This window comes from Podarcis gaigeae, assembly GCF_964106915.1.
Source record: "Podarcis gaigeae genome assembly, chromosome: 4".
Taxonomy (NCBI): Eukaryota; Metazoa; Chordata; class Lepidosauria; order Squamata; family Lacertidae; genus Podarcis; species Podarcis gaigeae.
The window spans coordinates 67,630,872-67,646,679 of NC_139677.1; the positions used below are offsets into that span (position 1 = coordinate 67,630,872).

The window sequence follows — 15,808 nt, forward strand, 5'->3', positions numbered from 1 at the left end:
TCAGAGCTTGAATCTCTCTCCCACAGACAGATGTGTCAGAGTTATAGGCATCTGGGTGTTACACATTTCACAATGAGTGAGATGCATACGGTCCTACTTCAGATATAATGGGATAGCTTGGGGGAAAAGAGAGACACGGCCACTTTCTGTCCCTGCATCAGTATCTTTAACAATTTTAACCACTCCATATTCCTAATATAATTTTTTTGAGTGACACCATGATAATTGTCAACTACCCTGAGATCAGTATAAGTCTGTAAAATTCTACACTGATTTTTTTTGGGGGGAGGGGTGTTAAGGTGGGCTCACATATTCCTTGAATGTGTCAAAGCCTGCTGTTTTTTTCTGCCTTGGATCCAATGGTGCACCTCCATGAGAGGAAATGTCTTTTTGTGTGTGGAAGGCTTGCTTCTAACATAGAAAAATAAATGTTTCCATTCCAGAGAAGTTCTTTCATTTGCACAATTCTTTGTGCAAAACTCTCTTTGCCCCTTAGGACCTTTCAAAAGCCCACTTGTTTTTAGCTCCCATATTTACGACGTCTCTTATAGAAATAATCTGACACTGCAGGGCAAGAGGCCTCCCTCTGGATAACCCAACAGTTCACGGAACAGAGCGCACAGTTTCCTTCCACACACAGGTTTTTGTATCCAAACCCCCATTTATATTTTTTTCTAAGCTTTTTGTCACATACATAATCAAAACAGGGAATAGTAGAAATTTCCAATTATTTTCATTACTATAAAATGCTCCCATGCATGTCCACACAGCAACACATGGGGGGCAGACTTTGGTGTACTAAAGTGTAACAAATCCACTTAAATACAGTTGTGAAATCATATATTTATATGAAAGTATCTCCTCAATTATAAATGTACCACTGCTAATTTGATATATGGTTGAACAGGCATCACACACCCTGCCTATGATGAAATACATGGCAATTTTACTTAGAAATATTTTACACTCAGGTCTGTTATTAAGATGAGCACTGTTTGTACAAGGTCACTGCAAACACAAGATGTATCAGCTGAGTCAAATATCCACTATAACATAAATGTTTTTATGAGCAGCAGGTGTATTCCTGCAAAAGACTATAAAGCTATTAACTGCTCAGTAAGGAATACATAATAATAGGTTGTTAACTCAACTGCTCTGACAAGAGCAGGGAAAAAGGACACTTTAAAATCATTAGTAAGGCCTGCAGAAAATGAAGATAGTCTACACACTATGATTTTGAGGCAAGGATGGTTTTGAGTCAAAAAGATAAATGGCTTGGATTCTAAGAGAAGTTAACTTGAAGTTCACGGAAGGTAAGTTTTCTGAACTTTCCTCAAGAGCCTTTGCCCCCCCCCCCCCAGCCTCAATGGAGGATTGGGGCCCTCCTGAATAATGTGGGGTGGAGAAGGTAAATTTCATTCCATGAACTTCCTTACATTAACATAGATTAGAATAGAAACCCATGCCCTGCAATGTCCCCTCTTTTCTCTAAGAACAACATTGTTCTATTTATTTTAAAAGACACACTACAAGAGATATTTGTGATGTTTAGGAAAGTTTTTAATAGTTATTCTAATTTCATTTCCTCCTAAAAAGGGAACATTGCGTAAGGTAAAAATAAAAAAATAACAATAACAATCTTAAACTGGAGGAAAACAGTTTTCATAGAGATTAATGTGTATAACAGGGGCAGCATTACCCTTGCTGTACACAAATATTAATTTAGTCCTATTGGTTAAATAGCTATTTCAGGAATTTGAAGCAATACAAATATATCCAAACTGGTTTGTTGGAGACATTGGTGGGATGGGGGAGGGAAGAGATCCACTTCTATGGGGGGAGGGGAACCCTACCGAAAGTATTCAGCCTTAGTTAGAACTAAGAGAATTATACCAGACTTGGTCCTCATGACCCTCCAGTGTGCATCTGCCTTAAGAAAATATTCAGAGCATGTTCTGTTCTGGTCTAAGCAGTCATTACATGGCTGGTTTTGTTGTAGAAAGGTCAGCATTTTAACATAGCATTGGATATCAATCGGGCACTTCTAAAGATCAGCAATTCTGATAATCATTTTCACTGTTATTTTCTGTTGGGATATAATCTGCAAATGATAATTTGCTTGCAGGCATAATATTAACATTTTTTTAATGGGTACTATGGACTTATCCCAAAGGATGCTTGGTTTAGTAAAGTGTAGTTGCAATTTGTGGTTGTGCACAAAGGTCATAACACAAAACTGTGCAGGGATAGTGTACATCAAGCTCCATTCACATAAGGGGTGTTTTTTTCTAATTAATTTCATCATCAGGGAATAACATGTTCTGTGCACTAACATGTGGTAACATAAACATTAATAATCTGCTATTATCTTTACCAGAATGTCAACCATGGTGTTTGGCATATACTATCTCAACAGCATACCATCTAACTTACATCTTAGCAGTTTGCATACAAAAAGACACTATGAAAGCAGGTTACACATATTTATTAGTGTTCATAACCATTACCATCAAGCTTCTGAAATGTCATTAACTTGTTTACTATTGTCCAGAATTAATAGGCATTAAAAACAAGTCATGTTAATTATGCTTATTAAGGCAAAAAGATGCATATTAAAGTAATGCTCTGATCATATTAGTACTTTGATCCTGGCAGGCTGTTATTTCTTTTTCCAGCGCTTCGGAAGTACTCATGTGAAAATTTCACCAAACATTTAGATCACACATGAGCAAACTGCTACACTGTAACTGAGTAGCCAACCACAGCACAAACCGATGGCAAAATATGTCTACAGCCACTTCACTGTGTCCAAAATTCAGTTTGACAAGGTACTGGGACAACAGTAGGCAAAGCAGCCACGTAAATGAGCTCTAGCTCATTCAAACAAGGTGACAAGAAATCTATCTATAAAACTGCAGGCTAAAAAAAGGGTCAATGTTAAAAACACGATGCTTTGAGGGTTTTATTTCATTTAAGTCAAGACCTACTTTCTCATAGTACTTGATCTCGTAGTCCAGAATGGCTCCATTAGGAAAATCAGGGTCTTGCCATGAGAGGGCAATGCTGTTTTGGGAAGCCCAGTCCTTCCTGACCATACCTATCAAGGAGGGTGCTGAAAAGGAAAAGGATAACTATGGGTTAAAGACAATGCAACATATTTAGACTATCACAAGGAGGTAACTTTGGGATGGTGTCCAAAGGACATGGCCAGCAGATCACACTGGTGTTTTCAAGAGTCTGGGTGGAACATAGAGAGGATAGTGCAGAACAACACATTAAGAAGTTAATTGTTCAAACGGGATTCACTCCAGAAACAGACATGTGATCCAACATGTTTCAGTACTACTGTATTCAATGCCCAGAGAAAGTTTATTATCACAATTTAATTTAATAGGCACCATTCCTTTTGGAACTTGGTCAAATGTTGAAGTAAATATCATCTGGTCATACTTTATACTCATTATCGATGTGACCAAGGGCATATAAAAAATAGCATGACTTATAGGAGATGTGAAAAAGTTTCCTGAGACCACATGAAGCTTCTGACCCAGGTCTGGAAGCTGCAGCTGGTACAGAACAAAGAACAAAGAGTTCATTGTCTATGCAAAAGAATAAAAGGACATGTATCCAAAATAAAAATGCCAGCATTCAGAAATTAGTGGAAGAAATTAGGACACAATGATACTGACCTCAAGTCACCACTATTCAACAAAAAGGTATCAAGGGAAGGCTCTATTCAATTCAGATTTAATGTATCTCTTGATTTCTGTCCTCTACATGTGCTGAATTAGCATAAGCATAGCATATCTAGCATGATTTTACTGTATATGTTGTTGTGATTTAATTACTCTGTCTTCTTTTGCATCCATTTGGGATCTACACAGAAACATCACACACCCATGGCTACCCAATAGCTCCCCTGTTTGCAGATTTATTTGCTTGCTTGCTTGCTGCTGTATGTATGTATGTATGTATGTATGTTTCTCTATATATCTTTCAAGTGAGGATGCTACTTTGTTCCCTTGATGAAGTGGGCACTTGCTTATGCCCCAATATATCTATTAATCTTTAAGGCGCCACAAGACTCTTTTGTTGTTTTTGCTGCAACAGACTAACACGACTACCCCTCTGGAATTTGTTACCTTGCTATAGCCATCTGCCAACACACAGTTCTCCAATTACTTTTGAGAATGCCATCTGGAATTGTCAAAGGCCTTGCCAAAGTCACATTATATGCACTGCATTCCCTTTATCCATCAAACCAATTATTGTGTCAAGGAGGGGAATGAGATATGGTTAGTGATTTTTCCTGCTCTGCCTGCCTCAAGTGGTGGGAAGTTCAGAGCTGTCTTTTAAGTAGAAAAAACAGTGGAAAGAACCTATGGTGTCTATATCTGATCCTTTACAACATACAGATTGGACAGGCATGGTCATCACACACAGAAAACAGAGAACTATCCTACCCAATTAACATTCACACATCCATCACCAACCCCACTCACAGCACAAGAAAATCTAGCTAACTCCCAAAAGTCTGACACTGAATTCCTTTGCTCCACCCTACAAATGGCCAACAGGCCACTTAAAATATTTTTAATTATAGGTCTATCAGAGTGCCTTTAAACAAATTTTTAAAAACCTGCATTGTTTTCTCCTTTTTATTATACATAAATCCAAACCCGCCATCCATTCCATGATGCTATAAGAATTTCCCCAAGCAATACAGCTAAAAAATATAGACACGCAAACAAAGGACTCAGGTTGCTCTTAGCTTAACTGAAAACTTTCACGAAATACTCAATTCACTCCCTAAACCTGAACCCATCAAATCCAGGATGATTTTACAGCACAGCCTATGTATACTTATTCAAAAGTAAAACCTACTTTGTTCCATGGCACTTACTACAGAGGAGTAGAAGTTGTCAGTCAGTGTAATAATAATAATAATAATAATTATTATTATTATTATTTGTACCCCGCCCATCTGGCTGGGTTTCCCCAGCCACTCTGGGCGGCTTCCATAGAAGCCAGAAAACACTAAAATATCATACATTAAAAACTTCCCTGAACAGGGCTGCCTTAAGATGTAGAAAACACTGGGTTAAATTGACCAATGGTCTAATTTAGTATAAGGCAACTTTCTATGTATCTGTATCGCAAAACACAATATATTTAAAGAAGCAATACTTAGCAACTCTAGACCCCTTTGGTCCAATGAGCTAGTACAGCTAACCCTCCTGGACCCATCTGATACTTCACCCATATCTTTTCACTGTTCCTATTCCTCAAATGTTGACATCTCTTAGGGCTTCTTTACTATTAGATCCATCAAGCTTCCTTCATTCTGTCCTATTTATTGAGCAAAACTATGTCCACCGTGGCAATGCCAGGCATACACAACTGCAGCAAAATTGTTCTCCCTATGAAGTGCCACTGAAGGTCTGCAGTCCTTGATGAGACCTCAGTCCTGCTTTACAGGAACTTGAAGACCCCTGCCTGTTTTGGTTTGAAACTGCATTGCTTTTTTTACTGACCTTTTCAGCTGTTCTCTTATAGGGATGGGGGTAATTGATGGATTCAATATCAGAGACTGTTTTTCATACACAAAACATTTTTTCTTGCCTGTTTTTTTCCTGGAAAGATCACTTGTGGAATTCACTGCAGACAAAGACCCAACTAGGCAACACACCAGAAACCTTCCAAAAATGAACTGAATCACCCAGCCACAATCAGGATCTAATGGCAGACCACATATGCACTGTTCACCAGAAAAAGGACATCCAAGTTGATACTCAGTCTTATGGAAAGCAAGTGTGGAGTCAGCCAATCATGATTTACCATGGCAATACCATCAAATACAGCTTTTCTGTGGCAACTAATCCTCAGTCCATTTTCATAATAATGATTGAAAACACTACCCTATAAATCCTGGGTTATCATGTAAGTCTTTATACTCTTTACATTCAGGAATGTGGAGCTGGGGCAAAGAGACACAGTATGCAAAAAACTATGTTGTCAGACCATGTTTTCAAACTTTACAGCAAGGAAGGCTATTTTTCTCTACAGAAAAGGCATCTCTACAGCAAGTATTATGTACGCTGTACTGTAATACCTTGGTAATCATTGCAGGATGATTTGAGACAAAAGTGAGTTTTCTGAAGAGATTCCAAAGTGGTGTGGTCATTTTTCTACCATAGTTTTGGCAAGTCAGGTTTTTTATATCACCGTGCAGTAAGAAAAATGTTAAATGAAAATCCTTGATGCTCCATGTTTTGTATGTTATGGCCACTCACCAAGTTTTAAAAATGACTTCATTCCCAGGTAGGAAGTTCCTGATTATTTATTTCCTGGTTTCTACAATCCTTTTTCTAAACCATAACACTCAAAGACTTTATTTCTGGTCCAACACTATAATTTTTAACATATCCATTGGTCAAAAAAATAACACCACATTTGATAGGAATCAGGTTGGAAATATAATATAAGAAGTGCTTCTTCTAGTCTAGTGATTGTGCACCTTACACATGGTACAATAATGTCCTATTTCTATTTTCAGATGATCATCTCAAAACCAATGATAACAACTGAAAGGTACATAAGTAAATTGCACAGAAAAGAGAGGAGGCAGGAGGGCAGGGGGACAACTTGTTTCCTTGGTAAGAGCATATGGTCAGGTGAAGAAGAAAGGTAAATTGTTGGCAGAAAAAAATATTACCAAACACTGTTAATTATAAAATGTGTTACACAACTTTGTGCACTCTAACTTTGCAATTGTGGTTTTCGGCAGAAATGTGTACTTTCAGTGCTGCCAGAAAATACTATTATTCTTATAAGAAATGCCTCAACCTTTATTTCTATAACTGGATTACAATGGCTATGAGGTTTGACAGTAAGTATAACGTTATCTCATATATAGCAATAAATAGAGTCTAAGGTCATTCACTGACTAGAGTTGAGAAAAATGCTATTTCAATTCACTGCTGCAAAACTATTTATTTCATTTGTTGTTTTTATAAAGTCTGCAAGGAAAAGTAATAGAAAGACAGAAAAAGAAAACCATTATATTCTTAGCAACTGGACACAAAATACTGGAACACAGTGATACACATGCTGACAATCTGTTCCAGGCACAGAAGCTCCAGTGCATGCATGGAACTCCTCTGCTTGAAATGTTTTTCTATTCATTTCAATGGAATTGCGTTTCAACAGAGAAATGAATGGGCCTTACTGTCAGGGCTGGGTGATGAGGAGTTGTGGAAGGTGCTAGCTGGAGAGCCCGTTAGGAAAGCCACAGAGGAGGAAGGCTCAGAGCCAGGGGAGTTGGTGGTGGGACACTGAGCACAGGTCAGACGATGAAGAAGTGGTAGAATGGTTGAATGCTGAAGAAACAACAGTTGTTCGCCCCCTCCCTGCCACTGACTCGGTTCCTTGCCCTCTCCATTCTTCCCCCCTCTTACCTTGCTGTCTTCAGCCTCCTGCTCATGAGACACTGCATCTCCAGACTCCACATGGCCTAGAGTGGCCTCCGGAAGGTCACTCCAGGCTTCGCCGCATCGGGAGATGCCGCACAGTCTAGAGCGGCATCCGGAAAAACTGGGGCATCCCAGATTGGGATCAGAAGCTGGGGAGCTTCTGTAAATTCAAGATGTCCTAATTAAATTGAGACACTTGAGGGGTCTGAGATGAACCAGAGGCAGGAAGCAATTCAGACTCTGGACATGAAGTCGGGAAGGAGGGGCCAGAGGTGGCAGAAGCAAGCCACCCCCCCGCCCCCGTCTCCAAGGCCTTGAAGAACCTTGCTTGCAGCAGAACAAAGGGCACAGATAGTTCCTCCCAGATGCAGCTTAAGGCTGCTTGGGAGATATTAGGCTGGGGAGAAGACTGAGGGAGAAGTAGGAAGCACAGGTCACCAGTCCTTTTTTAAAACATAATTTTGATTAGTTTTCAATTACAGTCCAATAAAACCTCATTATAACAATACCAATTTGTAATACAATTATTAATACCAATCGTTCAAATACCGAATTATATAACACAAATAGTCAGTCCTGGTAACTGTGTTATTGGAGGCCAGTCTTACATGGAGGTTTCTCTGCTTATATACTGCTTTCTTGAATAAATAATTAACTTTACTGCTTGTCTCCATGCTGATCTACAGCTGAACCAGCACTGACACACATGTGAATATATACAAATCTCTGGATCAACAAGCCAAAGGATCCATACTACTGGATTTAATTGAATGCATATTTCATCCTAGGATAAATCATGAAGGTGTTCATTTATTTTAATAATAATAATAATAATAATAATAATAATAATAATAAATAAATAATAGTAGGCTTTTTAACTGGATTTTAAATCTGGCCTGTAAATTATTTCATGTTGCCTCTATGCTAGGGAGCTGTTTCTAATCATTGTTTGTTTTTAATTATTATTGCATATTGTGTTTTTAATATTTTGTTTTAAGGGGACTTTTACTTATGCACAGCTAGACAGGAGTGGCCTGGCGTACTCTGGTCCATGGGGTTACGAAGAGTTGGACACGACTAAACGACTAAACAACAACAACAACATAAATTTATTATTACACATAATTACATAATTTGGACATATTTATACAAAACACCATGCAGTTCATTAAAAATATACAGAGCAATGCTGCCACTCAACTGATAACAGCTTTGGCAGCATACTATCAACAAAAACATCATCACTGTAGTGCAACAAAAGCTTTTTTGGGTGGGGGGGAAGAGTTAAGTTTTTACTTGGCAGCAAATATACGTCAGTAAAGACACTGGACAGACATCATTGAGGAGAGTTTTCACAGATGGGGAGCAACTCAAAAGCCCCACCCCCACCCCATATTATCATCCACTGAGCAATCCTCAAAGAAGACACCGGAAGAATGGGCTCATATCAAGATCTAATGGTCTGTGTAGGTTCATATTAGGAGAGGTGTTCTAGAAGATATTGGATCCTAAATAGCAAACAGCTTTATACATCAAGGCCAACATTTGGGCTCAGAAATATGCAACAGAACTGGTGTTATATGATCTATTTGCATTGAATGTGTGCCAACTCAACAGGTTAGGCTTTTTAAAGCCTTTGCATCTAGCAATTGGGAGCTTAACCAAAAGCTTAGTGGGGAGTGATTTTCAGGGGAAGGAAGGTTAACCCTCTTCAACCATCTCCCCCATCATTCACTCACAGCAGTTAAGCACCGGTGGAAGCTTTTTATTTTATTTTATAAAGATGAATTTCTGTAAGGGGTGAGGCCAAAGAACAGAGGGTGTGGCTAAATGAAAGAGGCCCACAGAGGTCCCCCACTATGCACACATACATGGGAGTTAGTCCTATTGAGCTCTGTGCAGCATACTTCTGAGTAGAAGCATAGACTTGCACTGCAGATTTTCTACACACATAATTTTATTTACATGCCGCCTTTCCATAGTTCAAACCATGCTCAAGATGGATTACAACGTGAAAAAAAGGAAGGAATTGTGATTAATGAATACACTTAGCAGATGTTAGCACTTGGAGGCTGGAAACACAGTCTATGTAACACATCAGAGCCTGGCTTTCAGTTACCAGTGGCTGCAGCATATTTGGAAACACTCAGTGTTTTGCTGACAGCATAATTGGCACAGAATCATAGGGATTAATAGATAATAAAGCTTGATTAGAAATGGTCTCACCGGGACGAAGCAGGAAATATTTTAGGTATACTGTTATTTCAGGCAAGAGGTCATTTTCACAACCTACATAATCTCTTGAATCATTGGATAAGAAGTGTAGTAGCCTGCCCTAACTTTTGATTAATTCATTTCCCTTTTTTAACTCTTTAATGAGCATTTTTTCCTTGTGCCCTTATCACTATGAGACAGAACATTCATATATTTGGTTGAACTGTATCTCCTAAGATGCAAAGTAGGCTTCCATAGGAGGTGCAGCTTGTGTTGACATTTTATACTTTTAATTGGCAAGTCAATTTGCACCTTTTTACCCAGATTTTGGCTGGGGTGGGGAGGTGCTGTTTTTCCATTAACCTCTGCTTTTGAGCCCTGCTGTTTTGTTGAATTTACTGTGATTTTTAAGTACTTCATTTTTAAATTTCATGTAATCTGTCTTAAGACCTTTGGTAAAGCATTTTGGCAGGCTTACTTGGTGTTGTTTTGGAATGGGGAAGGAAACACTCAATATTAGCTCCTTACCCAAACAAAGGAAACAATGCTGCCATTCATAATCACAATGTCATAATAAATTTATTGTTTATGCCTCACTCATCAGGCTGGGAAGCCCCAACCGCTCCAGGTGGCTTCCAACAAGTATAAAAACATAATATGGATATACCGGCATGTTGCTCGTGCACTCAGGGCATTTTATAAAGATGAACAGCATGCATCTAAATCATAGGGAAGGGAGAAACAGATTCTTTGTTTAAGAAACACGCACAAGATGGTAGAAAGGGAAAGATAAACCTATTAGTAAAATGAAGCTTTAAGATGAAAATAGTTATTAGAGATGCTACTTTCACTGTCTAGGAAAACACAGTGTAGGAGAATACCAGCTCAGCTTCAGAGCCTTATCCAAAGTCCTCCCTCTCTAAGAGTCAAACCAGGAACTCCTTCCCCAAGCTTATGCTCTAGAAGCATATGAAAAATGCTTTGTGTAGGTGCAGAACCCAGACCCTCCAAGTGTCCCTATTTTCCAGGGACATCCCTGATTTAGAGAAGCCATCCCGGTTTCTGATTTGATCCTGAATTGTTCCCCATTTTCATTGGAGAAATGTTGAAGAGTATGGAGTTATCCAACCCCAGAGCTGTCTGAAGGCAATCCTGTAGAGGTCAGTTTGTTTTAATGTTGATTTTGAGTGGCCGGGGTAACCCAGTAAGATGTGTGGGGTGTAAATAGTAAAACTATCATTAAGGAATGGAACGTCCCTATTTTCATTGGAGAAATGTTGGAGGGTATGACAACCTAACTGTAGAGATCCCGTAAGAAGTGTACAAAGTGTCATAGTTGACCATTTAGTAGTACACATAATGAAGGAGCATATTACAATATAATTGTTCTATTATTGAAGGACATGCTTAAATGTTACATTGCAAATGGGCCTCTCGGAATGTCTAGCTTGGGCAGATAGAGATAAGGAAAAAGGATTTCTTGTAATACCAGGATGAGGGAGGTTGCAGGAAGGAGGGAGAGAAGACCAAGACCTTATATGGTAATAGGAACTTATTATAAGTTTTGATTTCCCAGAAATCAGGTGACTTACAAGAGATCAGGTGGTATTCTATTTTGCAAATCTATATAAAGGGGCGCACCCTGACTACTGTGTACAGGTTGCGTACTGATTGCCCTGTGCCTTTGTTCTGCATATGCACTTCAAATAAAAAATCCTGTTAATAACCTGCAAGAGCGTTTTGCTGCTTTGTGTGAATCTGTGCTTCAGGGACCCAAATAGCAGATATGTGTGGTCCTTCAATAATAGCACACAAAAAGATCATAGCTCTATTTTTTTAAAAAAAATATTGCATACTGCTTATACTTAGGCCAATTATAAATGCTTTTAAATCAATTAATCAAATAAATAGATGTGGCTGTAGGTGACCAGAGATTCAAACACCACTAATTAATGTATTATATTGCCCTTCTGACCAACTTCAGTACAAGGAAAAAATCAGTGCTAGTTATGTATGCAGTGCTTTGGAGAGGAAAGCATAACTCCTGCCCCATCACAATCATTTTATGTTTATAAATAATAACTTTATCCTTACAAATAGTATCTTAAAAACTACTTAGATCCATTACAGTTTACTGTAAAGTATATAATATACTTTATATTCTTTTAAAAATACATTTTAAAATCCTCTTTTTGTAGCTAGAAGTTCCTCTTTTAAATTTCTTTCCCTTATTTTAATTTTGATTATAGTTCCATGAAAAACCCCAAAGCATGCAGCAGAGATTCATCTTCAGAGATTAATGCACTCCTAAATTTGCAGAATAGTTGAAACATTATGTTTTTAAATTATGTTCTGCATGCTTTATGATGACTTATTTTTAATGAACCCAATGGCACCTGAAGTATCATCACCAAAAAAATTCCTACCATTTCACTGATTTAAAAATGGCCTAAGAGTCATTGTGTTCCTACAAATAAACTTAATAAATCTTGTACTATTCACTGAGGCAACAAATAAATAATGAATTATTGATTCATCACATGTTCTGAAGCACATAATTCAGCATTATTTAGAAACATTCTTAGGATAAAAACATGTTTTTGAAAATAACTACTATTTTTTAACAGATTTCAATTTACTACAGCACTCAGTGATAAGAAATGGACAAGATCTATGTTAATTTCAAAGTAAACTATAATTTATTCACATGAAACTAAATTTCCTCCTCTAAAAATCTTTAAGAAAATGAAGATTGTGAATGACTCCTGTGGATTTTGGACAGCAGATTTTAAAATCTGTTAACTACCACTACTTTTAAAAAGATTTCATACTGCACATTTTTACTTAACTTAGCTCTTTTCCAAAACATGATTTACATGTGGTATACAACATTATGTAGTATGCCCTAGATCATTAAGCATGTCTTATCTGAACAACTTCTGAAACACCTCAAGAGCTGTATTTTATATTTTATGGAGCTAGTGCACTCTATTCTCCTTTATCTTATGAGGGGTTAGAATGCCCCTATACGGTTGACTTGATGTTTAATAGGGGATAACTTCAAACTTTTCTAAGTCTCTCTCTCTCTCTCTCTCTCTCTCTCTCTCTCTCTGGTTATTTTCTGAAATGTTTCTGGCCACAAACATGTAAAGTGAGTCAGAGCTCTATCTGGGTTTAATGCATTATACAAGAATCTGAACTGCAGTTATATAAGATAGTTTCATAAATGGAAAACAGCAAAGAATAATCTGACATCAAACACTTAATACTATTTGATAAAGCTTTCTTAAGATATGCCAAAAAATTATCTATTTATATAGCTATCACATATACCACTAAATAGAAACAATATATAAGCAGTTCAAAAAAGAAACATATAAAAAACGGACGTATGTATCCAAGTACAATGATTAAAAATAATTTCCTTTTTTGAAAACAACACATTAAAAATGTCAGCCCCATGCTCCTCAAGTTAACAGACTCCTCCAAGGTGCAAGGAAAGACCATGTTCAGTTGCCAATGTGGAAATAAGTGTGTGTGGTCATGTGTGCAGTGGGCGGACAGCGTCTTGTTCTTTGCCTCAGGTAGCAAAATGTCAGACCTGCCACCACAAAACTGAGGTTGTGAGTCGAGGCCCCGCCCCCACTTGGTGATAAAATAAGAAACACAAAGACAGGTATTTTAGGTTAATGGGCTAAAAAGGGCCACAACTTTATTGGTTACAGAATGTGAGTGGTATGGGCTTAGGCACTGGATCTGAGCAGACTATACTTGACTCCTGCCCACTCTTGTTAATGCGAATCAACTGGAAGCTTTCCCCGAGATTCACCGGAGGGTCGTGCCATGGCCCTAGCCACCACCTGGGCGTCGGACAGGAACCACGACCGCCAGAATACCCTTCAAGGGGAGGGGTAGGTGATGGCCACAACCTCCCCTCCAACACACAAAGCATTTTCCAATACCTAACTGCCAAACCTTACAAAGTTGTGACGATTTGCTACGAGGTAGAAAAAAACCAAGTGGCTGGTGCCAATCTGCCAAGTGGAAAAAATTCCTACCAGGCCCCTTGGACAACAAGGCGACCAACCGAAGTCCATAGGTGAAGCAAAACCTAGAGGGAGGGAGGGTGATCCGTGGAAGCTGGAAAAGCAAGGGAGAGCTCATGGGCCCGTGGCCATTTAAATCCGGCTAAACCACACCCCCTGGCCCGCCAGATTGGCTGGCCGGGGGCATGATGCGGGCCCAGGAGTCCAATGATGCAGGGGCCCTGGCCACGCCCCCCTGTGAGCGTGGGAAGCGATTCCTGCTCACAACCACTCCCCTCTGGGAAGAGGAGAGGCTTTCCTCATGCACAAGGGGCCATGAAACTCCTATCAGTGCCTCAAGCTGATAAGTCACTATTTCTCAAAACTCATCCCTCTTTAAAAGTTTCCACAGGCTCCCAATTTAGAACAAATAACATATTCCACAGATAACTATGGAGAAATCTTTGGAAGCAGTTGCTGAGTGCACACACCCTACAGATCAGTGTGAGGATCTGTGGACCAGAGTAATCTGGTATTAGAAGAGGGAAAAAAGTAGGCTGTCACGGAACCCTGTGAATGCACTCCTCTAGAGCAGGAGTTCCATTTTGATACTCGTTTCCAAAATTTAGGATTGAGGAACTAACAAATTTCTAACAATCTACCAATATTACTCGACAATCCAATAATTTATGGGGGTCCACTTGAGATTACTTCACATGCTGCAGTTCTGTATACAGAGCAAATGTATACAGCACTGCACCTCACATATGTACCACAACATCACACACTCTGCTAGCTCTGTCCCCAGCACTGATGCATATGCCAGAGACAACACTAGCGGCTGTGCCACCAGCCATGTGATAATCTGTCAGTTACTGTCATAAAAAGAATAATTCAATGGCTAAAAAATTCCACATACTTTTGCAGTGCAACCCTATACATATCTACGCAGAAATAATTCCAGTGAGGTTTACTTCCAGGTAAAGGTGTATAGGATTGCTGCCTTATGTGCTATCGTGATAACCTACTGTGATTAATGGAAAACCTGCTGTTGATTTTCTGAAGCTGCTGGATGACATTAAGCTCAGTGTTCTTTGATTTTAGATTCATACTGAATATGCTTAGATCGGTAGCAAATTTTTACTCCCTTTGCAAGGCTGTGTCATGAATAATGAATATACAATTTTGGATAAGGAACATCAAGGCATTTTTGGTTTCTTTTAAATTAAAAGTAACAAGTGGCATTAAAAACAAAGTACTATAAATGAAAAGTCTGGACTGTAGCAACGCAGGTATGAAAAAAAAGTAAAAAGGATAAATAAAACATTTGGGTCAACAAAGCAGTCATCTCTCTTTGTAGCCAGAAGAATAGCAGATTTATTTTTAACATGATGCTAAGGTGGTGAAGGGGCTTTTAGTTCTGAATGCCATGCATAGTCCAGGTGGCACTCCAGCAGCAAGCTGACTCAAGCATGCTTTCGAATCTCTAATCATTTTCTGTGAACTGCAGTAGCATACCAAGCACACTATGCCATCCTTTTCCAACTATATCAATGCACATTCTTCAATCAACAAATTGCACTTTGGCACAAGCAGAAGGTTTTAAATGGACTTCTGCCACCTCACAATCCTGGGCTAAACAGCTATGAACATATGCACAAAGTGTGCTGTTCATTTTCAGGGTCTTTTGATGGCACAGTTAATTGTACTAAAAGTGCAATTGATGGAAAGTGAGTTACAGATTGGATAGGCAGTGCAACAGATGTAGAAGGTCATTCAACAAGGACTACTCATTACTTCAAATTACTACCCTCGAGGAGAAACTATGGTGTATGCCAGGATGAAGCTCTCTCACTGACATCTCATCTTTCAGTTTTGTCCCAGAGGCTGTCTTTCTCTTCTTGCTGTTAACATGGCCCAATTAAAACCGGTTGCCTAAATTTACAAGAAATCTATTGCCATTCTAAATAGCTTTTAGCTAGCCAAATTGTATGAACACTGGTTGAGATCATATTAACAGGAGAGCTGGTTGCCAAAAGGGTTATAAGCTTTCCCACTTATCTAATAGGATAATAATGTATAAATATACAGTGTATC

The 15,808-nt window shown here is 38.7% G+C and overlaps 1 protein-coding gene across 4 annotated transcripts in view; it reads right to left on the reverse strand.

Moving 5' to 3' along the window:
- EPHA6 (EPH receptor A6) overlaps positions 1 to 15,808 on the reverse strand; it is a 353,748-nt gene that overhangs the window by 109,230 nt on the left and 228,710 nt on the right. For all 4 annotated transcript variants that reach the window (XM_083736224.1, XM_083736225.1, XM_083736226.1 and 1 more), the window contains exon 6: positions 2,988 to 3,112. In XM_083736224.1, the coding sequence (XP_083592350.1) occupies positions 2,988 to 3,112 (125 nt within the window). The remainder of the gene's footprint in view (positions 1 to 2,987; positions 3,113 to 15,808) is intronic.